Source organism: Ictidomys tridecemlineatus, chromosome 7, assembly GCF_052094955.1.
Source record: "Ictidomys tridecemlineatus isolate mIctTri1 chromosome 7, mIctTri1.hap1, whole genome shotgun sequence".
Classification (NCBI taxonomy): Eukaryota; Metazoa; Chordata; class Mammalia; order Rodentia; family Sciuridae; genus Ictidomys; species Ictidomys tridecemlineatus.
This window is the reverse complement of record NC_135483.1, coordinates 162,107,311-162,134,250: the sequence shown is the minus strand read 5'-3', so window position 1 is coordinate 162,134,250 and position 26,940 is coordinate 162,107,311. Positions and strand designations below refer to the sequence as shown.

Here is a 26,940-nt window from a genome sequence, read left to right as displayed (position 1 = left end):
TGTGGCTGGGCATGGTGGTGCATGCATATAATCCCTGCAGCTCAGGAGGCTGAGACAGGAGGATCCCGAGTTCATTAAGCAACTCAGTGAGACCCTGTCTCTAAATACAAAATAGGGATGGGGATGTGGCTTAGTGGTTGAATGACCCTGAGTTCAATCGCTGGTAATGGCCCCTCTCCCCAAAAAGAAAAAAGAAAAAAATATGGAAAGCACAGATGACAAATTTTAAATCAATAAGTCCTGGTCTCAAGACTGTTGGACCAGGTCAGGCAAGATACAGGAACCAGTGATGTGGGGATTTTAACCTGTTTCTACCACTTCTTGTGACATTAGTCAAGGTTACTTAACCTCTCCATCTCTTTCTTTGTACTGTATGTAAAATGGGGATAATAATAGAATGTATTTGAAAGAGTTACTATGTCTAACACATAGTACTATATAAGTACACAAAACAAAACAAAAAAGTTTTGGTAGTGGGAATTAAACCAATGGGTACTCTACCACTGAGCCATATCCCCAACCCTTTTTTAAAATTTTGAGATATGGGCTCACTAAATTGGCCCCAAACTGGCGATCCTCCTGCCTCAGCCTCCCAAGCAGCTGGGATTACAGGTGAGAACCACCACACACAGCATCAAAAAAATTTTAAGTGCCTAAAAACTTGAGTCCTGAAAATCTATGTGGGTAGCCCCATGAAATCCCAGAGATCTACACATCACAGTCTTCTGAACTCTTCTTGTAGATGAGGTAGGAGAAATAAAGGGAAGTATCAAAATTATCCTTGATGAGAGGCTGAGCACAGAATTCCCTGGAGAATACAATCAACTATAGAATGATAGATAACTCTGGCACTCTAAACTTGGGCTTAAGCCTCAGGATTAGCATCCCTTTCAAATGACCATTGTGGTGCTGTATAAATAAAGGAAACACCATAGTTAATCTAAGCAAGAAAACTACTAAAACCAACTCCTAGAACTTGAGAAATTAGATCAGGCAACTAAATTTAATCCCAAATTTAGAACATCCTTGAAATGCTATATGAACCAATGAGCACCTGGACAAGGCTAAAACCAGTGCTGTCCTTTTTTCTCTCCTGTGCTTATCCTGCCCATGTCTAGGGAAACTCTTGGGTCAAAGGAATAGTTAGATCAAAGCAACAGTTCAGTATTCCTGAGTTCCCTGACCAAAATGCCATTACATATTCTCATATTAGCCCAGTTACATCCCAATGACAGATTCTGAATCTAAAAGTTTACCTATGATACCATGTAAAAGCAATGGTAAGTTTTTATTTCCATCAAAAGAGAAAAAATCCAGTATAGGGCATATATGAATTTTTGCAATTTAAGAAAAACTTTGGGCTGGGTGCAGTGGAGCCCCCCTGTAACCGGAGGCTCAAGCAGGAAGATCACAAGTTCAAAGCCAGCATCAGCAACTCAGTGAGGCCTTAAGCAATTCAGTGAGACCCTATCTCTAAAAAGGGCTGTGGCTGTGGATCAGTGGTTAAGCATTCCTCTGTTTAATCCCTGGTACAAAAAAGAAAGAAGAATTGGGGGGTTTGGGAGTATAGCTGAGTAGCAAAACACTTGCCTACTACATGGGAGGCCCTGAGTTTAATGATTCCCAGCACTGCAAAAAAGAAAAGAAAAAAAAAGGTACATAATTATATGCAGACTACTTATTCTCTGGAAAGATTTCTCATCTATAAATGAGAATATATTGTTTTACTTGTGTGACAGCACAGCAAAACTCCCATGTGAGTTCTTTACCACTATATAGTCAGTGTCTTAGAGAAAGCAGGTACTCAAAAAAAGATTAACTGAACAAATTCATACACACTCACTTTAAATAAAAACATATTAGTGATTGTTGATCCAAGAAAATAAAACTTAGTAGCACTAACCTAACGCCAGAGGGTGGTGTGTATGGAGTGAAAAGAGTGAAGGAGATCAGTATTGATTAAAGGAAGACTGAATTTTACCCAGATTTTTCATAGTCTGTTCCTATAAAAGTATTTTTTTTTTTTAAGAGAGAGTGAGAGAGGAGAGAGAGAGAGAGAGAGCGAGAGAGAGAGAGAGAGAGAGAGAGAGAGAGAGAGAGAGAGAGAATTTTTTAATATTTATTTTTTAGTTCTCGGCGGACACAACTTCTTTGTTGGTATATGGTGCTGAGGATCGAACCCGGGCCGCACGCATGCCAGGCGAGCCCGCTACCGCTTGAGCCACATCCCCAGCCCCTAAAAGTATTTTTGTTATGAAATGCTATAACACTTCACTTTCAAACAACACAGTATAATATATACTTTGAAACAACATAGTAATATTTCAATAAACAAAATAACTGTACAAAAAATAGACAAATTAACTTTATTAAGTTACTACTTCAGTTCTTATATTGATTTGTTAAAAAAATATGTTTGGAATATATTACTGAAAGTGAATACATGCAATAAATAGAAAACAGGGATGCAAAGTGCTGGAGATATACCAACCAACTTATTTTCATCTGTTGCTTACTGTGGTAGACAGAATTTAACACGTGATTAGCATTATTGAAAGAGTAGACACAAAACCTGGGAGAAGGCTGCAAACTACTACTCAGTATCATAAAGCTCTGGACCACTTACCCAAACAAAACAAAACAAAACAACAAAACCAAACAAACACCTTCAGTGTTTACCTGGGAGCTAATCTCACAATAACAGTGAATTATCAACTACTACCCATATGAACAATCAAAGTTTTTCACTTTGAATATATGATGATTACTCAAATATTCTAGGTCATATGGCAGGCCCTATAGCAATAAGTTACAAACACTCTGAATATAATAACTTAAACATGATATGGTTAATATATATTGAAGTGCTCCACAGAGGGAGTATTCTCAACTAATCTCTTTCAAGTAAGGTGATAATTAAAAGAATTAAATTTACAGTTTCAACTTCCATACAGAAGAGTAATGTCAATATTGTGGCAATAATGATGACATCCCATTATTATAAATGCAGAACCTGCTGATGTACACATTACTTTGAATTATACTTGATTGAAGAAATAATTCTACTTACAAGTGGGTCCATATTCTATGTGCAAATATTCAATGGAGCAGGTTTATAATCAAAGTTGGGTTTAGCAAATGCTTTCTGACTTCTGAAAATAAACCACGAAAGCACTTCCTAAAAGTGAACTAAAATTAAAAGTAGGTGACACCAGTTTTTTTTTCTTTATGTGTGATGAACTTCATGAAACATTAATTCCCGAGGTATACTTGTTTCTGGACCATACAGCTTACATGCTCTTCTTTCAAAGGCAGCTACCATCTGTTTTACAACTTCATCGAAAAACAGAGTAGCAAGCTGCGAGTGTAGAAGTGAGCGGAATTCAAAAGAAATCTGTAAGAAAATGTTAAAAATTGTTTTAGAATATTGCATTATGCACAACTGCTGGCAAAATAAATTTAACAAGGCCAATGTGGGCTGGGGATGTGGCTCAAGCAGTAGCGCACTCGCCTGGCATGCATTCGGCCCGGGTTCAATCCTCAGCACCACATACAAAGATGTTGTGTCCTCCAATAACTAAAAAATAAATATTAAAAAAAATTTCTCTCTCTCTCTCTTTAAAAAAAAAAAACAAGGCCAATGCATCTCGTTTCAGAGCTAACAGCCTACATTTGAATAAGCTGGAGAAGACTAGAAAAAGTTTTACTGTTCTTATTAATGTATACTTCTTGGATGTATCCTACTTCACAAAAGGAATAAGGAAGGGAAGTGACTGTTCTCATAGGCATCATTCCAATGATAAATAGCAGCAAGGAGATCACCTGTGTGCACACATGCATGACTCAACCACAAAGCAGAAAGGGCAGGTGATTGTCTCTTATACGAGTAGCCAGAATTCAATGCAAATGTTTGTTTGCTTTTGAATAAATTTTGTTTTAGTTGTAGATGACACAATACCTTTATTTTATTTATTTATTTTATGTGGTGCTGAGGATCAAATCCAGTGCCTAACATGTGCTAAGCATCACTCTATCACTGAGCCACAACCCCAGCCCAAGGCAAATGTTTTGAGAAATATTTTTTTGTATGTTTGTTTTTTAAATTTTTTTGTGGTTGTAGATGGACAGAATGCCTTTATTTTATTTTTTATTTTTTTATGTGGTGCTAAGGATCAAACCCAGTGCCTCACACATGCTAGGCAAGTGCTCTGCTACTGAGCTACATACAGCCCCAGCCCGAGAAACATTTTTTAAAAACGACCAAATGCCCTCTAGATTTTAAAATGTTTTAACTTTTCATCCTCCCCCCACCCAAGTACTGAGGATCAAACCGAGTGCCTCCATTGAGCTATGATCTCAGCTCAAAGTTTCATTTTGAAATAATTGTATTTTTATAAAAAGGTTGCAAAACTGGTATAAAGAATCCCATGTACCCATACCCAGATTTCTCCCTCTTTCTAAAAAAATTTTTTTTTGGTCTTAGTTGTAGTTGGACACAATACCTTTATTTTATTTATTTATTTTTATGTGGTGCTGAATATCAAACCCAGCACACCTAGCACATACTAGGTGAGCACTTTACTGCTAAGCCACAACCCCAGTGCTCCTCCCCTCCTTTTTTGGTACCAGGGATTGTACTCAGGGGCACTCAACCACTGAGCCACATCCGCATCCCTATTCTGTATTTTATTTAGAGACAGGGTCTCAGTGAGTTGCTTAGTGCCTCGCTTTTGCTGAGGCTGGCTTTGAACTTGTGTGCAAATCTCCTGCCTCCACCTCCTGATTACAAGCGTGAACTACCACTCCTGGACAGATTTTTCCATCTTAATGTCCTACGTAACCACAGTATAATTGTCAAAATCAGGAAATTAACAGAGGGAATTCCTTGGAAAACTGGGAATGGAACCACCATTTGACCCAGCTCTATCCCACTCCTCGGTCTATATCCAAAAGACTTAGAAACAGCATACTATAGGAACACAGTTACATCAATGTTTATAGCAGCACAATTCACAATAGCTAAACTGTGGAACCAACCTAGATGCCCTTCAATAGATGAATGGATAAAGAAAATGTGGTATATATACACAATGGAATATTACTCATCAATGAAAGAGAATAAAATCATGGCATTTGCAGGTAAATGGATGAAGTTGGAGAATATAATGCTAAGTGAAGTAAGCCAATCCTAAAAAAACAAATGCCAAATGTTTTCTCCGATATAAGGAGACTGATTCACAGTGGGGTTGGGAGCGGGAGCATGGGAAGATTAGACAAACTGTAGATAGGGCAAAGAGGGGGAATAGGGCTGGGGTTGTGGCTCAGTGGTAGAGTGCTCCCCTAGCATGCACAAGGCATTGGGTTCAATCCTCAGCACCACATGAATGTAAAATAAAGATATTGTGACCACCTAAAACTGAAAAATAAATTAAAAAGGGGGGGGAGCAAGGGGGTTAAAAAAAGATGGTGGAATGAGATGGACATCACTACCCTAAGTACATGTATGAAAAAGACATGAATGGTGTGAATATACTTTGCATACAAGTAGAGAGATGAAAAATTGTACTCTACATATGTAATATGAATTGTAATACATTCTGCTGTCATTTATAACAAAAACAATTTTTTTAAATTAAAAAAAAAAGGTCCACTATTTTTTTTGTGTGTGAGTGTGTGTGGGGGAGGGGACAGGGAGAAGTTGCTGGGGGCTGAACCCAGGACCTTGAGTACACAATGCCTACTAATGTTTTTTTTTTTTTTTTGAATTTTTTAATATTTATTTTTTAGTTATCGGCGGACACAACATCTTTGTATATGTGGTGCTGAGGATCGAACCTGGGCCGCATGCATGCCAGGCGAGCACACTACCACTTGAGCCACATCCTCAGCCCGCCTACTAATGTTTTAATGAGAAAGAGCCGAAAACAAAAATAAAACAATTTAACCAAAATTTTTACCATTTCTTTTTTGTTTGTTTAGTTTTTAGTAATGAGGACTGAACCCAGAGCCTTTTGAATGGTAGGTAAGCAATCTACCACTGACCTACAACCCTAGCTCACTACCACTGAGTACTGAACACAAAGGTGCTTTATCACTGAGCTATCCCCATCCCATTTTTTGAGACAGGGTCCTACTAAGTTGCTGAGGCTGGCCTCAAGCTTACAATTATCCTGCCTCAGCCTCTTGAGTTGTTGGAATTGCAGATGTGTGCCACTGTACACCTGGATCACCAGCATAACTTAGCATTCAATGCCTGACTGGGCATGGTGGCATACACCTATAATTCTAGCAACTTGGAAAGCTGAAGCAAGAGGATTACAAGTTCTAGGCTAGCCTCAGCAACTTAGCAAGACCTTGTCTTAAAATTGAAAAAAAAAAAAAAAAAGGTGGGGCAGTGGCTGGGGATTTATTTCAGTGGTCAATAACCCGAGTTCAGTCTGTAGCAGGAAACAAACAAAAAGATTCAATGCCTGAGTTTCTAAGTTGCAAGACAAAGAACAACTTATATTACCTGCTGCCAAAGAAATTTATAGGAGGCTTTAAGTTTTCTATTTTTAAAGTGATAAGAAGAAAATTATGAGTCCCTAGATTCTAAAATCAGAGTTTCTCCTTTATTCTTCATTTCTACATATAACATGCAATATATAGATTTAATTTGGTATCAATTTTAAATTGTTACTAAGTTTAAATGTTTTTAACTGATATAGTAAATTCATGGCATGTGGAGTTTTTTGTTTTTTCTGCAAACAGGTGAGCAAACCCACCTCATGCATCCTAGACAAATGTTCTACTACTGAGCTACATCCTCAGCCCAGGCATATATCTTAAAATCTATGGATCTGTAAAACGTAGAAAAGAGAGAAAGAAATATTCACTGTTGCAAGATTAGAACAGAGAAAAAAATGTTCATAGCATTGGTGCAGCAAAATGTAATCAATACTCAGAAATTTGAGATTTTTAAAAAACTGAGCTTTGGTTATCTCTATGCATGACTTCAGTACTCACTTCACTTTATATGTGAAACAAATCAAGGACTTTTTGAGAAACTTACTGAAAAATCCAAGGTACAAGTTCTTGGGTAGCCAGGAAGACCTGGTCTAAAACGCCAAATGGTCTCCAAATGATTGAAAAGTTTCCCATCAGTACAGGATGCCTAGAATAAGACAAAAACAAAACAAAACAAACAAACAAAAAAACTACAGTTAAGCACCTTTTGGATTAATAAGAGTCTACCTTTTTTTTTTTTCAAAGAAAAAAATTTGATTTTTATAGGTCAGACCACAGGAGATGAAGATATTTAACAGCTTGATGCTAGGAAGGAACTTTTTAACCAAAACTAGTTATTTTTTCTTTTCTTTCAGAATTCCCAAGACTGCCAGTTTTTCTTTCTTTCATAGCTATTACCCACTATACTACTTAGATTTCTCTCCTCTAGCAATAGAACAGGGAGTGATATTCTTGGAAGCTTATTTCCAGATCTACCACTTAAAAGGGATCCTGAAAAAGCTAAACTCTTATATCATATTTCCTTGAAATGTAAAATAATACCTGCTGTATACCATTTCTACGAGATGGATAAAATGGTTATAAGGTACCTGGTATAGTTAGAACAATTCTATAATTCTCTATTACCCAAACTTCTCTTGTTAATCATATTTAGTCTTTCCCCTTCTTTATTTTTAATATTATTATTATTATTATTAGTAGTAGTAGTAGTAGTAGTATTGGGAATTAACCCAGGGTTGCTCTATACCAATGAGCCATATCTCCAGTGCCTTTTTAATTTTTTAAAAATTCTTAATTTTTTAGTTGTAGATGGACACAATGTATGTATGTATGTATATATGTATTTTTATGTGGTGCTGAATATCAAACCAAGTTGTCACACATGCAAGGGAGGCGCTCTACCACTGAGCTAGAGCCTCAGCCCTCCCCAGCTCCTTTGACACAGGGTCTTACTAAATTGCCCAGGCTGACCTCAACCTTGCAATAATCCTGCCTCAGTCTCCTGTGTAGCTGGGATTACAGTATTGTGCCACCCCAACCAGTTCAGCTTTTTTACCTAAAACCCTCAGATGTTATTGGGCATTATTACACTAGTAAACAATTGACTTCAAGAATACCTATCACTTTCCTTTAGCAGCAGACTGTTTCCAAGTGTACAACTTCCTCCTCAGCTCTTTGGGCATATCCTGAAGTCAATAATCAAGCCTCGTTATCCCTTTTTCTTTGGTGATAGATTCCCCTCAAGAATTTAGAATGCCCTTCCCCTAAGGCTATAATCACTACAAACACATTAGCAAAATCGGGACTTGCATAGATAAACTGTTTTTCCTCCAAGTACTTTTTTACTTTTTCTTTCCCAGTTGTAGCCCCTCTGAACAAAGAACACAGGACCATTTCTCTGACTCAATTCTGAATTTCTCCATAGATATTGGAGCCAAAGCAGAAATTCTTTTGCAGTTTCTAACTTTCTCTTCACCTACACACTCTTGAATGAATTATCAACATGAATTACCAGCCAGTAACATGGTAAAATTATTATTAAAAAGATCAATAGCACCCAAGCTAAAAAAGCATTTATGTGCTCCATTCACATGTTTATAAAAAGAAATGATAACATTATTTTAACTTGAAAAGTGGAAACCAGTGAATGTTAAAAATTCATATAGGGTTGGGGATCTAGCTCAGTGGTAAAGTACTTGCTCAGCACACATAAGACCCTGTGTTCAACCTCCAGCACTGGAAAAAAAAGGAAAGAAAAAAAATTAATTTTGACATATTAACATACTAATAATTAAAATACTATTAACTAATAGGTGAATTATGCTAAGTCACTGGAGAGAAGTAAATTTTTAGCCATACATGTATAGTTCAATAACTGCCAACTCTAATTTTTAATACCAGTAAGTATCTACAATGAATGGTGGCATGTATGTGTAGTCCCAGTTACTGGGGGGGCTGAGGCAGGAGTTCAAGGCTACTTGGGCAACACAGCAAGTCCCTGTCTCAAAAAAATAAATAAATAAAAAATATGGGGCTGGGGTTGTGGCTCAGTGATAAAAGTGCTTGCCTAGCAGTGTGAGGCCCTGGGTTTGATCCTCAGCACTACATATGAATAAATAAATAAAGTTAAAAATCCATTGGCAACTAAAAAAATTTTTTTAAAAAACTATAATGAAATCTTATTATTTCAGTAATTTAAGTTTAAGACAATACATTCTGGCTGGGCATGGTGGTGCACGTCTACAATCCTAGCTACTCGGGACATGAGACAGAAGGATGCCAAGTTCGAGGTAAGCCTGTGCAACTCAGTGAGACCCTGTTTCAAAATAAAAAGGGCTTTTGAACAATCAATAAAAAAAAAAAAAAAAATGGAAAAAAAAAAAAAACAAGGAATAAGTGAAACTATCAAAAGCAAGAAGAGCTGAGGAAAAATGATGACTAACTATACCACCATATACTGAATGGATCCTGGAACCGCAAAAGAACATTAGAAAAAGATGAAAGAGATCTGAACAAAGTATGGATTTTGTTAATAATGATATTTCAATATTAGCTCATTAGTTGTAACTAATGTAATCTATTAAGGCAATATAATAATAATAGGAAAAATGGATATGAGATATATGAGTGCCCTCTGTATTATCTTAACTTCGTCTAAAAACTATTCTAAAAAATAAAGTCTACTCAAATTTTATTTAAAAAACAACTGTAATATCACCACTCAAAGTAAGCATGTTAATATATTGATAGCTGTTTTTCTAAATGTTTGTCTATGCATAAATTTTCTTCTATAAATAATGGATTGCATTACTTTATGTTTTATTGCTCTTAACAATAAGTTATCAACATTGTCAGAGTCAAGAAATTTGCTGCAGTTGTATTTAAAAAAAAAAAAATTAAAAAAAAAAAAAAAGGGCTGAGGAAGTAGCTCAGTGGTAAAGCTCTCCTGGTTTCAATCCCCAGTACAGCCAAAAAACCCAGAAAAGATAACACATTTTGCCCTTCTTTATAATCACATAAGAAGCTTACAGGAAACTTAACACTGAAGGAAAAACAGCTGTTGGAAATACTCACTATAATACCTCCCCCTCTGACTACTTTTATACAAAATATGGCAGTGTGCACTCACACCAATGATGTAGTCCAAGGACACATGGATTTTTACTGGTATTTTTTGACATGAATGATATTACCAAAGACCTTATCCCTAAGAGCAGAGATATTTAACACAGATGCACCTGTTATTATAATGACCTTCTACTGGTTGTTCTAAGTAAATTGACCAAGTCTGTCAAATACACTAACCCAAACAAAATTTTTATATTGTAAACCAGGAAGTCAGATTATTTGAAATGTTTGTTGTCCCTGTTAAATCTGAAAACTTCCAAGGGCTTGTGACCATTATAGATTCATGTAGATTAGAAATACTGACATATTAAGTGATAGGCACATTTTAGTAAGTTAATAATTCATAGACATGTAACACAGCTTCTGTTGTTCCCTTGTTATAATGATTATTACTATATGTTACAAATATGTATTAAGTATTAAAATCTAACATCTGAACTGAAGGATAACTGAAAGCTAAGCACACACAATTCTGGGTTATTCTCAATTATATCTTTGAAAATAAACTTGTATATAAAGTGACACAGCTTTTTATAATGGAAAAGTGTTTGGAATACAGTATTGAAGGTTGAATCAAAGGGCACTTTAAAACTGAGTGTTGGGCTGGGATAGAGTTCAGTTGGTAGAGTGCTTCCCTACCATGCACAAGGCCATGGGTTAAAAAAACAAAACAACAACAAAACAAAAAAAACTGAGTGTCATCCCCACCTCTTTTTAGTTATAGGGGGACACAAGACGTTTATTTTATTTGTTTGTTTTTATGTGGTGCCAGGGATCGAACCCAGTGTGCCTCATGCATGCTAGGCAGGCGATCTTACCACTGAGCCACAACCCTGGCCCCATCCTCAACTCTTTGAGACAGAGTCTTACTAAGTTGTCCAGTTTGGCCTCAAAGTTGTGATCCTCCTGCCTCAGCCTCCTGAATTGTATGCAACTGTGCCCAGCTACAGTGTGAATTTTTTTAGGGCTATTAATCTCCTTAAGCTTCATAAAAGTTAGATAGCAATGATCATATAGGTTATTATGAAAAATTTAAAAAAATCCATTCTCCTCATATGTGCTGAAAATAACATGATTATGAACATCTCTGATCTTCAGGAGTCCAAGAATACAGGTAGTGATAGCTTCATATGAAAGGACTGATTGCCACATTGTTTGTGCTGAGGACACAGAGAGGAAAACGACAGTGTCCCTTGGGGCTGGGGTTGTGGCTCAGTGGCAGAGTGCTTGCTTAGCATGTGCGTGACACTGGGTTGGATTATCAGCACTGCATATAAATGATTAAAACAAAGATTCATTGACAACTAAAAATAGAGTCCCTTCCCTCAAGTTCTTCAATCTTGTCCAAAAAATCCAGTGGAAAAAATATGACAGAGAAATAAAGTACATACAAAGCCCAGAAGAATCACTGAGGTAGGACTGATGATTTACATGAAAAGAAAGGGAGCATATAACACTAGACAGCTGGAATTTGAAGGATTAATAGGCAAGGAGAGAAGTACACTGCAGGTAGAGGAGTGAACAATATGCCAAAACACATGGCTGTGGAACAAGTACTATTTGGTGCAATCATGGAACTCTAAGATATGTGGTATATCTGAAAATTAAGGGGAGGGGGCCCCCGTGCAACGATAAAGAGATTGACTTTATCCTGTATATTTTAAGAAGCCAGAGAAGGTAAGAAAGTCAGAGGATAGAGTGGTTAGGTTTTTTTTTTTAAGAGTTCTTTATTTAGATGCTGCATAAAGTACTAATGTTTAAGTTATAAGAGCTTGAAATGGTAAGAGATTGAGGTCAGAGAACAATAAAAATTTAAGATTATAATTCACTGATTTTGGACAAACTAAAGTGTTAGCTCTTTGACTCTAGGCAAGTTATCTAACTCTTCCAAGCCTTAATTTGCTCTAGGAGATAAGGAATAATAAGATTTGACCCTCAAAAGGCTGTTGTAAGAATTAAAAGAGCAATTAAAGCATTAAGAGCTCCAGTAAAGGGGCTGGGGCTGGGGCTGGGGCTGGGGCTGGGGCTGGGGCTGGGGCTCAGTGGTAGTGCACTTGCCTGGCATGTATGAGGCACTGGGTTCGATCCTCAGCACCACACAAAAATAAAAGTAGGTGTCCATCCACAACTAAAAAAAAAAAAAAAAAAAATTAAAATAAAATAAAAGGCCATTAGCTAGGCACAGTGACATATGCCTGTAATCCCAGCTACTTAGGAGGCTGAAGCAGGCAGAAAACAAGTTCAAAGCCAGTGTGGGTGACCAAGGGACCCTGTCTGAAAAATAAAACATAAAAAGATAAAAAGAGCTGGAGTGTAGCTCAGTGGTAGAGCACTCCTGGGTTCTGAAAAAACAGAAAAAAAAAAAAAGCTTTCGCCAGTACAAGGTAAGAATTTGAAAGAAATGAAGTATTACTCCTTGGAATTCTCCAATTTTTTATTTTTTAAGTCTAGGTTTCTTTTTTTTTTTTTTTTCCAAGTGTATCCTTCTCTGAAAAGGGTAAGATGATTAGTACAAGGTAACAGGAGCTGGCATTTCAATTCCTGTTACATGGCAGGAGGACCTCAACAATGTTAATATTCCCCACATTTGTATCTTTTCTACTTTTCCTCATCTTCTACCACTTTTCATTCTTTAACTTTAAAAAAAATACGTATTAAAATTTCCCCCAGTATTCAAAATATATATTTTTAAATAGTACAAAGATTAAATTATTTCTCACTTGTGTAACCCAAGTGATCTTTCCTAAGTGGTTAGACCTCAACAGAAAAAAAAAAAAAAAGGAAAAGGATAATGCTAACATTGCATATAAAATAGCACAATTAGGAGATAAAATAAATGGTTCATTTCCTCTCCTCCTGGTTTAGAGACACCCTTTTATGCTTTAGGACATTAAACTATTTGGTGTTGTTTGGGGAAACAGAAAAAAACAAACAAAAAACAAAGCTATTACCTTTACCAAATGTGGTTTCACCAAGGTTACCACTGATGTGTATCGCTCCAGCACAGGTGGAAATCCAATTTCTAATCGTGTTTTACAATATCCAGATCTCTTTGATATTATATCTGATTTTTTGCACCAAGGAACGAAATGCTTGTAATCCTCCATTTCTGATACTACATCATACATTTCCTCCATCGAATATCTTTTAAAAAAAAGATGAGGGGCATTAACTGCTTATTATATATGATATACATACATTTAAAATTGAACATGAAAAAAGTTACTCATAAATAATTTTTCATGTATGTTGAACCATACTATAGAATGAATGACTTTAAAACACAGAAATTAGAAGGGCTCTACATAGACACATACAGCAGAGGTCACAATATAGTGGCTCATAGGTTGAATCTGGCTGTAAGATGTGTTTTTTCAATTTTTCACTAGTTGCCAGTACTTAAAAACTCAGACTTTATAGTAAAACAACAACAACAAAACTTTAAAATTGAAAAGTCTTGCAGCCACTATATCTACATCTTTGCATAATATGAACTGGTCTGAGATGACTAATAATCCCTTACTGGAGCCAGGAATTTCACTTTCAGCAATTTAACATTCAAAAATACTCCCATAATGTACAAAACCAAGATGTTTACTTCAATACTGATGTGAAAGGGTGGAAAAAAATGGAAGCAACCCAAATCTTTGTCAGTATATAGATATCAACAAATGTTTAAGGTAGGCTTGGGCAACTTAGTAAGACCCTCTCTCAAAATAAAATTCAAAAAGGGGATGGGAATATACAGCTCAGTGGTTGAGCACTTGCACTGCATGTGCAAGGCCCAGGGTTCAATTCCCAATACTGCTAAATTAGTAAGTAAAAAAACAAAAAAGTAAATGTTTAATGAATCATAATAAAAGATTACTATGGGACTCTATACTGGTTACTTTAAAATTTTGGTCAAATATATATATGTTGTTTTTTTTTTAAAGATAGATAGATAAGAGAGAGAGAGAGGAGAGAATTTTATTTTTAATATTTATTTTTTAGTTCTCGGCGGACACAACATCTTTGTTGGTATGTGGTGCTGAGGATCGAACCCGGGCCGCACACACTCCAGGCGAGCAGACTACCAGTTGAGCCACATCCCCAGCCCTCAAATATATATTTTAAGGCACAGTTTACAGCGTGTTATTAATGAGAAAAGCACATTATAAAGCAAAATATCTACAACTAACAAAAAAGTATACAAATACACTGTGTTCCTCAATTTAAACTTACTTGATATTTGTTTTCTCCTAAAAATAATTGTCAATAGTTGTCAAATGAATACATTTAAAAAGTGCTGGAAGGATATAATAATTAACATCAACTCAGAGAAAAAAAGGAAGGTTAAAATAGACTAACTCCTTAGACTATATGCTTCCATGTTATTATTTTTATATAAGCAGGTAATACTGCTGCAATTTTAGAAAAAAAAAATGAACTATTTTAGAATACCAAAAAAAAAAAAAAAAAAAAAAAAAAAGCCTACTGTTTAGTTCTTATTGTTTTTGTTTAGGGTAATGGGTATTAAATCCAGGGGCACTTTACCACTGAGCTATACTCTAGTCTTTGAAATTTTGAGATTGGGTCATGTTAATTTGCTCAGGCTGGCCTCCTGCCTCAGTCTCCCAGGTAGCTGGGATTATAGGCATGCAATACCACTTCTGGCTCCTGTTCTTTTAATGAGTCAGCATAACCTCCTAATACCAAAAGCTAATAAAAGAACATGAAAAGAAAATTACATACCAACATTCCTTATAAGTAGTGAGGCAAACACTCCGAAGAAAAATATCAACAAACAGAATCCGAAATATATTATAAAGATATAATGATCAAATGCAACTAATTGAGGGATATATGAATAATTTAATATAAAGAATTTTACAATTATAATCACATTCCTTGCAAAAAAGGAAAAACTATGATTAATTCCATAGATCATAAAATACTCGAAGCAAGTCTATTAGAGTAAGAAATAATACAGAGATGCTACATTATGTACCACTGTTCTGAAAATAATAGCTAAAACATCCAATCAGAGCATGAAATATAAAGCATATGTGCTGAAAAATTAACCAAATTTATCGACTGGTAGATGATACAAACATCAATTCAGAAGAAGCAATTCAAAATTTAGTAAGGTGGCCTGTTAGGAAATAATTAGAAACCAATAGCTTTCCTATATTAACCAAAACTAGTTAGAAAACACTAGCATAGCAATGTAAAATATGTAGAAATAAATTTTACAAAAATATCTCAGGGCTTAAATAAAAAAACAAACAGCAAAACTCCATTGTCACATATAAAATACAACCTGAATAATAAGCCAGATATATAGTACTTTTGCTTATAAAGACTCAACACTGTTAATATATGATTCACCCCAAAATGATATAGTAATTTAAAAAAAATCACAACCTAAATCACAAAAAAAGTGTTTTTGGAAGCAACCAAATTTGAGCCTTTCTTTGTTTAAACTCTCTCGAGAATTGGCAAAAATACAACATACAGAAACGCAGGTCATAAATTATTTTCATTTTATGTCAAGGCTTAAATCTGTCTTATAATCATTCAATAACAAATATTTATAAAACTGCAAGGGGCAATGGAAAAACCAATATAAAAAAGCAGTTTAGTCTAAGAAAATAATTTGGAGAGAAAGAGGCACAATACTTTATTAAAAAAACTGTGAATGTGTTCTTTTAGTAGAATTATTATTATATACAAACCCTATAATTCTTCTCTCTGAATATTCTTTTCTTTTGTTTATTAAGGGTGAAGCAATTTTGAAGAAAGTTCTTGAATATATCTCCTTAGGCAAAACTGAGTTATGTAGTGGAAGAGTTCTGCTCATCAGTATACCACAGGAAGCTAAATATCTAAAAAGAAAAAAATCATCCAATTTAGATTGACAGTAAAAATTAAGAGGAAGCACAAATTATAGAGACTGTAAAAAGTTATCATATTTCTTAAGACTTTGTAATTTTAGAGTAAAAAAACGACACACACACACACACACACACACAGGCATAGATAAAAATAAATCTGTTTTTCTACTGGGGATCCAAGGGAGCTTTACCACTGAACATCATCCCTAGTCCTTTTCTGCTTATTTTTGAGACAGGGTCTTGCTAAATTGTTGTTCCATACTCCTGCTTCAGCCTCTCCAGTCACTGAAGTTACAGGCATGTGCCACTATTGCCTGGCTGCCTGGACTATTGTGGCCAAACTAGCAGGTTCCTGCAAGGGGCAATGGGAGAATGGAAGAAATAGAGTCAACAAATGTAGATCTTGAAGATAAAGTTGGAGTTGGATGGAGCGCTACTCTCTGATGGAGAAGCAGGTCTAAAGAATTACACCAGCAATCTTTATTTTATATATATATATATATTAGATTAAAGACTATGCAAGCATTATTCTTTGTATTCATGAAAGTTAGAGTTAGCAACAGTATGTGGCTATTTCCTCCTTACAATGTGCAATGTTAGGAGCATTGTGCAGCTCTCAAGAAAGTGCATTGTTTAAAGTTACTAATTCCGGGCAGATTCAGGGGCAGCGGAACTGGTGAAACATTGTGGTTATCTTAGCAAGGAAGTTCCTTCCTTCCCAGGAGCTGCTGTGCCTGGGAATAAGGCAGAGGCTGATAAAACTCTAGCATGGAAGACATCTCCATAGCAACTGGGCATCCTATGCCTTTGCACAGAAACTTTCTCAGTATGTCACAGCCATGAAGTCATCAGGGGACCCCAATCTCAGACACTGGTCTCCCAGACACTGTCACTGCTTTCCACACCTGGCCAGAAAAATAAAGCTTCTTAAGCACCATTAAGAAAACTAAAAATAGCTGGGACACCAGGCTCACACCTGTAACCCCAGCCACTTGGGAGGCTGGGGCAGGAGGATCACAAGTTTGAGGCTAGTCTCAACAACTCAGTGAAGTCCTTATGCAACTTAGTAAGACCCTGTCTCAAAACATAAAGAGGGGTGGGAATATGGCTCATTGGTTAAGCACCCATGGGTTCAATCCCAAATACAAAAAAAGAAAGAAAAGAAAACCAAAAACAACAGCTTAAAAGTTAGATTAGAAACTTCTGGCACAAAAAGTATCACTTTCCAGAAAAGAAATGTCTTGTTCACCTAGCTATTTTAACTTTCCCTAATATGAATATCGCAATCTATTAAACACTACTATATATTCATTATCAATTCACATACTTACTGAGCTCCTATTCTGTGTTAGACTGTAATAGTCACTAAGAATTTGATGGTAAAAAGAACAAATAAGAACCTTATGAAGATTATATTCTAGTTGAGGATTCAAAACAAGTACCAGAAAAGAGCTGAGCGTGCGGTGTACACCTGTAGTCCCAGCTACTCAGGAGGTGGAGATCAAAAGATTATTTGAGCCCAAAAGTTTGAAACCAGCCTGGGCCACACAGTGAGACACCAAGACCCCATCTCCAAAAATGAAAAGGAAAAAAAAAAGTACTAGAAAAGAAAGCAGGGTAGAGGGCCAGGGTTGTGGCCCAGTGGTAGAGCACCACACAAACTAAACAAAATAAAGATACTGTGTCCATCTACAACTAAAAAAAATATCAGAAAGAAAAAGAAAGTGGTAGAGACATCTAATGAGCACCTCAGGACCTCCTTTGGACAGGGTATCCTAGGAAGCCCTCTGAAGTTCTATTTCAGTTAAGATAGAATACAAAAGGAGTTTGCAGAGAAAGAAAAGAGGTAATTTGGTACATAATAAATGTGTGTACAAATATGAATATGCAAAGATATTTTCCTGTGTGGGGGGGGCAGGGAGGGATAGGTAACACTACTATAGCATTCTGGGCTACAGGGAAAGAGTTTGGGAGTATCAAGAGATGAAAAGAGACTGATCCTTTAGAAGCAGTATGGATGCCAAGAGAGTAGCAAGAAATAATGTTGGAGACAGTAGTTGGATCATGGTGCATATTGCTGGCCAAGAAAAAGCAATTTACAAAAAACTGAAAAAAAATTTTGAGGAAAGGGTTCCTGGGGATTGAACCCAGGGACTTTACCACTGAGCTAAACCCACCATACCTGGATGAAATTTTTCTTAATGAGCAGCTGTTGAAGAGCTTCAAGTATGAGAGTGATATTTCAATGGGCACAGTGGCATACAACTGTGATCCCAGCAACTCAGAAGGCTGGGGCAGGAAGATTGCAAGTTCAAGGTTAGCCTGGGCAATTTAGTCTCAAAATAAAAATTATAAGGTCTGGACATGGGGGCAGGGGTTGTGGCTCAGCAGTAAAGTGCTGGCCTAGTACATGCGAGGCCCTGGGTTCAACCCTCAGCACCACATAAAAATAAATAAATAAAATAAAGGTATATAAAAAAGAAGGGCTGGACACATGTACTTCTGTGATAAAATGACCCTGTATTAAATCCCAGTACCAGCAGAGGAGGAAAAAAAGTGATATTTCATTAAATCAAATCTTTAAATTACTATTATTATTTTTGGTACCAGGAATTGAACCCAGGGGCACTTAACCAATGAGCCATATCCGCAGCCCTTTTTTATTTTTTGAGACAGGGTTTCACTAAATTTCTCAGGCCTCTCTAAATTGCCCAGGCTGGCTTTGAACTTGCAATCCTTCTGTCTTGGCCTCACGAGCCTCTGGGATTACAGGCATTCACCACCATGCCTGGCAAATTACTTTTTAAAAAAGGAAATAGGGTAGCTGTTATGGCTTTAGATATGAGGTGTCACCCAAATGCTCCCGTTATTAATTCAGAGATATTTGGAGATGAAACGACCAGATTATGAGAGTTATAACTTGATTATTTCTTCCTAGTTTGAAAGGACTGACTTGATGGTAACTGTGGGCAGGTGGGGCATGATTGGAGGAGGTGGACCACCAGGGGTGTGCGCGGAAGGATTCATCTTCACTGCAGCCCCTTCCCCCTTCCCTTTCTCTGCTTCCTGATACTGCCACGAGCTGAGGAGTTTTTCTCCACAGGGTCTTTTGGCCATGATGTTCCACACCTCACTGTGGGCCCAGAGCAGTGGACTCTACTAACCATAGAACTATGAGGCAAAATTAACTTTTCCACCTCTTAAGTGTTCCTGTTGGGTGTTCTTGTCAGTTATGCAAAGTCAGCTAAAACAGAAATTGATATCAAGAGTGAGGTTTTTACTCTAATTAACTTGATCATGTGATTCAGAAGCAGTTGAAAATGATTTGTGGGAGGAATTTTGAAAAGTTTGGTGATGCAGGCTGGAAAAACCCTAGAATGTTGTAGCAGAGCTTTTTAATTTTTATTTTATTTCATTTTTTTTTGGTACCAGGGATTGAACCTGGGGAACTTAATCAATGAACCACATCTCCAGCCCTTTTTGGTTTTTATTTTGAGACAGAGTCTTGCTAAGTTGCTGAGGCTGGCTTTTGTACTTACGATCTTCCTACATCAACCTACTAAGCTGCTAGGATTACAGGCATGCACCACCATACCCAGCTGCAGTGGAGCTTAATGAGCAATTCTGGTGGGAACTCAGAAAACCAGAATGCCAATAGAATTAAGAACTGTGCTCAAAAAAAATAAAAAGAAAAAGAACAACAAAAACTATTTAAAAAAGAAGAAAAAAAAACCCAAAACAAACAAAAAAAGGACTGTGCTCATGAGATTTCAGAGGGGAATAAGTACTCTTCTGGGAATGCAATTGGAGACCACTTACGTTATACTCTGGCAAGACTTGCCTACATATTGCCCATGTCCTAAGACTTTCGGTGAAGCTGGAGTTAACGGTAATAGAACTAATTTGCAGAGGAAATGTTAAAGCAGCACAGCATTCAGGAGATGGCATGGATATTGCTATCAGTTTTTAGACAGGTATGCTGTGAGAATCAGGAACAGAAAGCAGAGCTGATGGGCTGGTGATGTAGTTTGGTGGTAGAGTGATTCCTTAGAACGTGTGGGCTCTGGTTTTGATCTCCAGCAAAACACACACACACACACACACACACACACACACACACACACACACACAGGAAGGAAAACAAGGCAGAGTTGAAGATTTCGAAAACTTGCAGAAAAAACTTTCAGTTATACCAGAAAAATACTTAGATACCTAGGACCAAGGTCGATATATGGTTGTTAACAAGATTACAGCCACTAGGATGTTAAGTACTTCACCAAGACAATAGTGTTGAGAGCCACAGCCGAAGGGGGCCCAGCAAACTTCCAGCTGCCGGCTGATGATTGGCTCACAGCGGCCCCAGCAAGTTCTAGCTGATTGGCTCCTCTGCGGTGATGCTCATTGGGCTATTTCCCGGCCCTTTCAGACTAAGGAGCTGCTCATTGGGGGACTTTTTTTGGCTCTGCCCACGCAACTGAGCCAATGGCCTCAAGAGCAGGAGGAGGGTGGGAGGTTGAGAGGCTTGTGGGAAGCCTGTGGTGGCAGTTGGGCTCTGAGGGTTTTTCCTGAGGAGCTGTGTGGTGAGGTGTTAGTGTGTTCTAAAAATAAAGTTGTTTCTTTTGACAAGTGGCTCCTGAATTGTGCCCAGCCAGACTGCGGCACAATAGAAAAGGTGGCTTGAGGGCATCTTAGAAATTTGCAAGACCACATCCACTATAGGCTCCATAGTATAGAAGGTAAAATTCCTTTGAGAAGATATCATGGGGTGCCCAACATATACAAGGGAGCCTAGCAAGGTGTTTCACCCTGTTCAGCTACCCAGACACCGAGAGACCATAGAGTCATAATTCCAGAGGGCCCAGCTCTTGAGCAAGCTTTCAGCAGACCTTGGTGTCATCACATGGTGCTAGTTCTACAGGAATACAAGATGATGGAGTTGTGGGGTTATAAGGTTTCCACTATAATTTTAAAAGAAGGGTTGAGAGGCCAGACAAAGTACAGTAGTGATAGGGGGCAGGCTGATGCAACTGATGGAAACATGAGGTTAAGAGAAGAATTCTTTAATATGTGCCCACTATGCTGACCCTTACATGCTGTTGTTTCTTTTTTTTTTTTTTTGGTACCAGAGATTGAATGCAGGGGCACCCAACCACTGAGCCACATCCTTAGCCCTATTTTGTATTTTATTTAGAGACAGGGTCTCACTCAGTTGCTTAGTGCCTTGCCATTGTGAGGCTGGCTTTGAACTCTCGATTCTCCTGTGAGTCTTCCAAGGCCCTTGGATTACAGGCGTGTACTTCCATGCCTATCTGGCTCATGCTTTCTTTTCTAAGAAGCAATTTACCTACAGCCCTATCCAACTGAAGTGGACAGGATATGTCACATTTCTCAGCAAACTATCTGTTATCTGCAGGAGAAATGCAGACCTAAAATAATGTTGATAAGAGGAACTCAAGTTACCCTCAAGGAGGAGCTTTTGTGACCCTTTTCACAGATCAGATCATGGAACTTATTATTATCCTTATCAGAGAGATAAGGATAATTCTTCCTAACCATAAGCTTTGTAAGAATATAAGAATGTATGGCTAAAGATCCAATTAAAACCAGTCAGCATGGACCAGTGACCTAGAGTTATTGTAGCAGTAGTCTCAAATCATTCTGCTGTCAGTCAAAAGTCAGGAGGTGGACTTGGGTGAGAACCTCTGGAAACTTCTCTGGGACCCAAAGTCTCAAATCATTCTGCTGTCAGTCAAAAGTCAGGAGGTGGACTTGGGTGAGAACCTCTGGAAACTTTTCTGGGACCCTCAATAAAACTGGAGTGTAGGAGAAGCACACTGTCCCTCACTCCCTTCAGAGTGTCCCATTTCCCTTTTCCAGTCCCTTCGATAAACTCAAGCCTGTTATTCTAAGCAACATATCTGAAATCTTTCTGACTTGGAGGGGGTGGGATCCTTCACACGACCTCAGTTTCTAATAATGCTATCAGATTATCTCTTCTCACTTAAATAAATCTCACTCTTCATTATTGACAATGGATTTTACTCTTTAAATTTGCCAGGTAAGAATACTGAAGGAAATTGGTAAGGCCTACAGACTGCACAAACCTCATCTGCCAGCAGAAGCAGGGAATCTAGTTTCATCTCAAAACTCTGGTTTCAGTAGAGCCAGAATCCCAGGGCTGGGGATATAGCTCAGTTGGTAGAGTGCTTGCCTTGCATGCACAAGGCCCTGGGTTCAACATCCAGCACCAATACACACACACACACACACACACACACACACACACACACACACACACACACACAAGAATCCCTACAGGCTGTCCCGAAGGCAGCAATGTGTAAAGCTGTGAAAGTGAAGCCAAAACTGGAATGGAGACCCCAGAAATTTAGAAATGCCAATAATGTGGACTGTCTGCCAAGAAGAGCTGCTGGCGCCAAGCTGAAAGACAGCACTTGTGTGCTGCAACCAGCAAGGCCAAAGGGGCGAGGCCACCCAAACCCTTGGGAAACCACCTCTTGTCACCATGTGCCCCAGATACTCAAGGTAGAACTATAAAAACTGTTAGCCTGGCTGGGATTAGGTCTTGCTTTGGCCCCATTCCTTTTTTCTTTCTTTTGGTACAGGGTACTTAACCACTGAGCTATATCCCCAGCCCTTTTCATTTTGACATAGGCCCTTGCTAAATTGCTTAGGGCCTAAGTTTGCTGAGGCTGGCTTTGAACTTTTGATCCTCCACCTGCCTTACCCTCTTGAAATCACTGGGATTACAGGCATGCCCACCACCATTCCTTTTATCTGTCTTTTATCTCTCCCTTTCAGAATGGGAATGTTTACCTGGTGCCACTGTATATTGAATTTATGTAACTTGCTTTTGAGATTTACAGGGGTTCATAGCCAAGAGTGCCTTGTGTCTCACAGGAGACTTAGGACTTGAGCTTTTGGGTAATACTAAAACTGTTAAGACTATAGGCTCTTGAAGATGAATTAGAAGCATTTTTTATTGTGAAATGAACATGATCTTTTGGGGGCCAGAGTGGAATATTATGGTTTGGATGTGATACCCCCCCCCAAAGTTCCTGTGTTAATGCAGAAATAGTCAACTAGATTATTAGAGCTGTAACCTTATCAGCTCATTCTAGTTTGAATGGACTGACTAGGTGGTAACTATGGGCTGGTATACATGACTGAAGGAGGTGGATCACTGGGGTGTGTGCCCTGGAAGGGGCTCATCTTCCCTGCTGTCCTTTCCAACTTCCCTCTCTCTGCTTCCTGACCTTGCTATGAGCAAGCAGCTTTCCTTCAAAGATCCCTTTGGCCATGATGCTCTACTTCATTTTGGCCCCAAGTAGTATCCTCCATTGACCATTGAATGAACCATGAGGCAAAATAAACTTTTCCTCCTCCAAGTTGTCCCTGGTCAGGTATTTGATCACGGCACCACAAAGCTGGCTAAAACAGTGGCCTTGTGAAATCTCATGTTATTATATATAATATTTGATATATGCAAAGTATAATTGATACATAAATAAAATTTCTTGAAGGACACTTGAGACCCTACAATTTAGCTGAGGTGGAGGAGAAAATCTGAAAGATATAAAGAACTAGGAACAGTTGAAGAAATTGGGAATATTCAGCCAGAAGTTAAAGGATACCTGAGAATATGGCTTCAAAATGCAAAGAAGAAGCCCAACTAATAAAAGGAGACCAAATTTGGGCTCTATAATACAAAATAAATAAATAAATAAATAAACAATTAGTTGATTATAAAAACTGAAAGGGGACTGGGGATTTAGCTCAGTGTTAGCATGTTTGTCTCACACACACAGAACTTGGATTCAATTCCTAGCATCACACACACACACACACACACACACACACACACACAATTTGAATGGGCTTAATGTAAGGTCCTTGCTTAGCATGTGGATGGCCATCTTAAGTGACAGTCACCATTGTAAGAAAAATTTCACTTTCTGTCCAAGAGCATTTCTGAAAAAGGCTCACCATTCTCTCATATCAACCCCACCCTTAACCGCCTGCATTAGGACCCACCAGGCTCTAATCCCTGAGCCTGCCCCGTAAAAGCCTTGATCCCCAAGTCTGTTTTGCCTCTCTCCATTTAAGGATAAACTCTCATGTGTATCTCTGCCTGGTCTCTTTCATTTCTCACTCACCAGTCTCACGGTTCTTTGCTTTCCTTTCACTTATTCTACATGTAATAGAGGTCAATAAAAAAAGGTCAAGCTATATGCTGCATGACTATTTGTTAAAAAGTAATGGAAAAGGGCTGGGGTTGTAGTTCAGTGGTAGAGCACTTGCGTAGCATGTGTGAGGCACTGGGTTCAATCATTAGCACCACATAAAAACAAATAAATAAAATAAAGGTATTGTATCCATTTACAACTAAAAGAAAAATTTTTTTAATGTAATGGTGGTGCATGCCTATAACTCCAGAGGCTTGGGAAGCTGAGGCAGGAGGATCTTGAGTTCAAAGCCAGCCTCAGCAACAGCAAGATGCTAAGCAACTCAGTGAGACCCTGTCTCTAAATAAAATACAAAATAGGGCTGGGGAGGTGGCTCAGTGGTTGAGTGCCTCTGAAATCAATCCCTGGCACCCCCCCCCAAAAAATAAATCACACACACAAAAAATTATATCTGGATCTGTTAGCTATATTGATTATAAAAGCTAAATTTAACATACAAAATCTAAACATTCTTTAGTTACCTTTAACAGTTATAACAGTTTCATCTACTTTTCCCCACTTTTTCCACTCCATAGATACCATGTTATTTATTATTGGAGGCTAATTATGTGGCAGATACTGTTAAAATTAATAATTTTCTGATAAATCAGTATCAGAAAAAGTAGATTGTCTGAGAAAAGTTTATTTTTAAAAATATAGTAGACCTGAAGCTGGGATTATAGCTCAGTGATAGAGCACTTGCCTTGCACATGTGAGGCACTGGGTTTGATCCTCAACACCATATAAAAATATAAAATAAAGATATTGTATCCATCTTTAAAAAAAAAAAAAAAGATAATAGACCTGCAGATGTAGCTCAGTGGTAGAGTGCTTGCCTAGCACGTGCCAGGCCTTAGGAGATTCACCTCCCCACAAAGAAAAGAAAAAGGAAAAGTTTTGGGTTTAAAGCAAACTAATATAGATTTTCTGGTCAGTGTTCATGCTATGGTTCAGTGCCCTGGCATGCACCACGTGCCTTCTTTCAATACTACTCTCTCAAATACTCTATTATAAAGGCCAAAATCTATGTTAATGTAACACTTTTATTTGCAAACCAATATTTTTAAGAGTTACACAAACAGGGCTGGGGATGTGGCTCAAGCGTAGGGCGCTCCCCTGGCGTGCTTGCGGCCCGGGTTGGATCCTCAACACCACATACAAACAAAGATGTTGTGTCTGCTAAAAACTAAAAAATAAATATTAAAAAATTCTCTCTTTCTCTCACTCTCAAAAAAAAAAGATCTAAAATATTGTTATTCTGTTTAGAAATACTTTTTGAGATTATTTCCCTAAAGCAGGAGTAAATTATATCTGATTTTACTTGTTTATCCAATTTGTTTAAAAGGATTTGGAAGTGTGTGTCGTTGTTACTTCCTTAAATTCTTCTTTGAATCTAAATGGCCTGGGGCTAGGCCAGATTTGTGCTCTTTCACTGTATACATATTTTAAACAGTAATTTTCCTCATACTGTCTACATATTTTAAACACCAATTTCGAGAAAAATTCTACACAATGTTATTAGTAAAAAGGAAACTAGTAGGGGCTGGGGTTGTGTCTCAGTGGTAGAGTGCTAGCTTAGCACCACATAAAAATAAATAAAATAAAATTATTGTGTCCAACAACTAAAAAAGAATTTTTTTCTTTAAAAAAAGGAAACTAGTAAAAAATATGGTATCCTTCATTTCTCCACCTCCATCTCCACTCCAACCTCTCCATAAAGGAACCAACCAGGAAAATCGAAGACAGACTCTGGTACAAGGTTACAAGACCTCTAAGTTACAGCGGAATGGGGAAGGAAACAAAAATAAAACAGGTCCTTCGTTGGCTACATTTAGTTTTTATAAGTACCATAGTGGGGACAAAAAACTCCACCCAAACTGGAAAAGCGCCTCTGAACACCTACCACTCAGGAGGAACAGAAGGGGAGCTCATCGCCAAGCCACAAACTCCCAAATCCCCAGCAGCGAGCAACCCTTCCGCGCAAATGCTTTTTGTCTTACTAGTTGGGGTGTTTCCGGGACACTAGGGGCTCATCCAAGGTCTCGCGCCTGCGATGCAGGTCCTCTATCTCTGAGCTAGACTCCGAGAGCCCGGGGCAAAACAAAAACTTTCCGACCGCCACAGCAACAGGTCATAGGGAAGGAGATCGGAAGAGCCCCAAACACCTGTGGCTGAACTGCTTTATCAGATGCGTCCACAGTCGTTGCGCTAATGCCTCACCACCTACCGGGAGGGTAGCCAACCACCCAGAGACTGAACTACCTAGACAGCAGGCCAGCGTCGGGCGCTGCGCCAGAGTCCCTCAAATGCCGACACTTCTCCAGAGTCAAGGGAAAGGCGCCGGGTTCGGCTCCTCCTCACCCCCAAATCTCCCTGTCTCGCCACTCAGCAAGTCCAGGAGTAAAACTGCTCTCGTCCCCGCGCCCCCATTGTTTATTACCTACTATTCCGCGCTGACCCTTGTGCCGGGACTGCGGCAGACGTCCCCAACCTCGGACCGCACTCCGAGACTACCCTAGTAAAGGCCTTCTGACCGGCTCGAGCTGCCATGATCGTCTCTCCGAAGCCGGTCGCAAACACCGGGCCAAGTCCGCGGCACCGCCCTCAAGCCGGGCGGGAGGACCAACTCCAGGGCCTCCCAGCCAATCGGCTGGCCCCTTGAGGACCCAGACCCGCCCCTTCTT

The 26,940-nt window shown here is 38.3% G+C and overlaps 1 protein-coding gene across 2 annotated transcripts; it reads right to left on the bottom strand.

Moving 5' to 3' along the window:
* Window positions 1-2,352: 2,352 nt before the first annotated feature.
* Window positions 2,353-26,906, bottom strand: Coq10b (coenzyme Q10B). 2 transcript variants are annotated; one of them, XM_005324344.5, is made up of 5 exons: window positions 26,697-26,906; window positions 15,852-16,001; window positions 13,086-13,278; window positions 7,052-7,153; window positions 2,353-3,394 (listed from the first exon to the last, which is right to left on the bottom strand). In XM_005324344.5, the coding sequence occupies exons 1-5, from the start codon at window positions 26,804-26,806 to the stop codon at window positions 3,227-3,229; spliced, it is 723 nt and encodes a 240-aa protein (XP_005324401.2). In that variant the 5' UTR covers window positions 26,807-26,906; the 3' UTR covers window positions 2,353-3,226. The 2 variants fall into 2 exon arrangements, with proteins under 2 accessions (XP_005324401.2, XP_040150580.1); XM_040294646.2 differs by having other exon boundaries at window positions 26,701-26,832.
* Window positions 26,907-26,940: the final 34 nt, after the last annotated feature.

Bases quoted from the DNA above. Each gene is read 5' to 3' on its own strand.
- Coq10b (XM_005324344.5), bottom strand. From the start codon at position 26,806: ATGGCAGCTCGAGCCGGTCAGAAGGCCTTTACTAGGGTAGTCTCGGAG. The intron at 16,002-26,696 runs GTAATAAACAAT...TTTTCTTTTTAG, and splicing joins GGGTCAGCGCGGAATAGTAG to ATATTTAGCTTCCTGTGGTA. The intron at 7,154-13,085 runs GTAATAGCTTTG...GTCTTATTCTAG, and splicing joins TGAAACCACATTTGGTAAAG to GCATCCTGTACTGATGGGAA.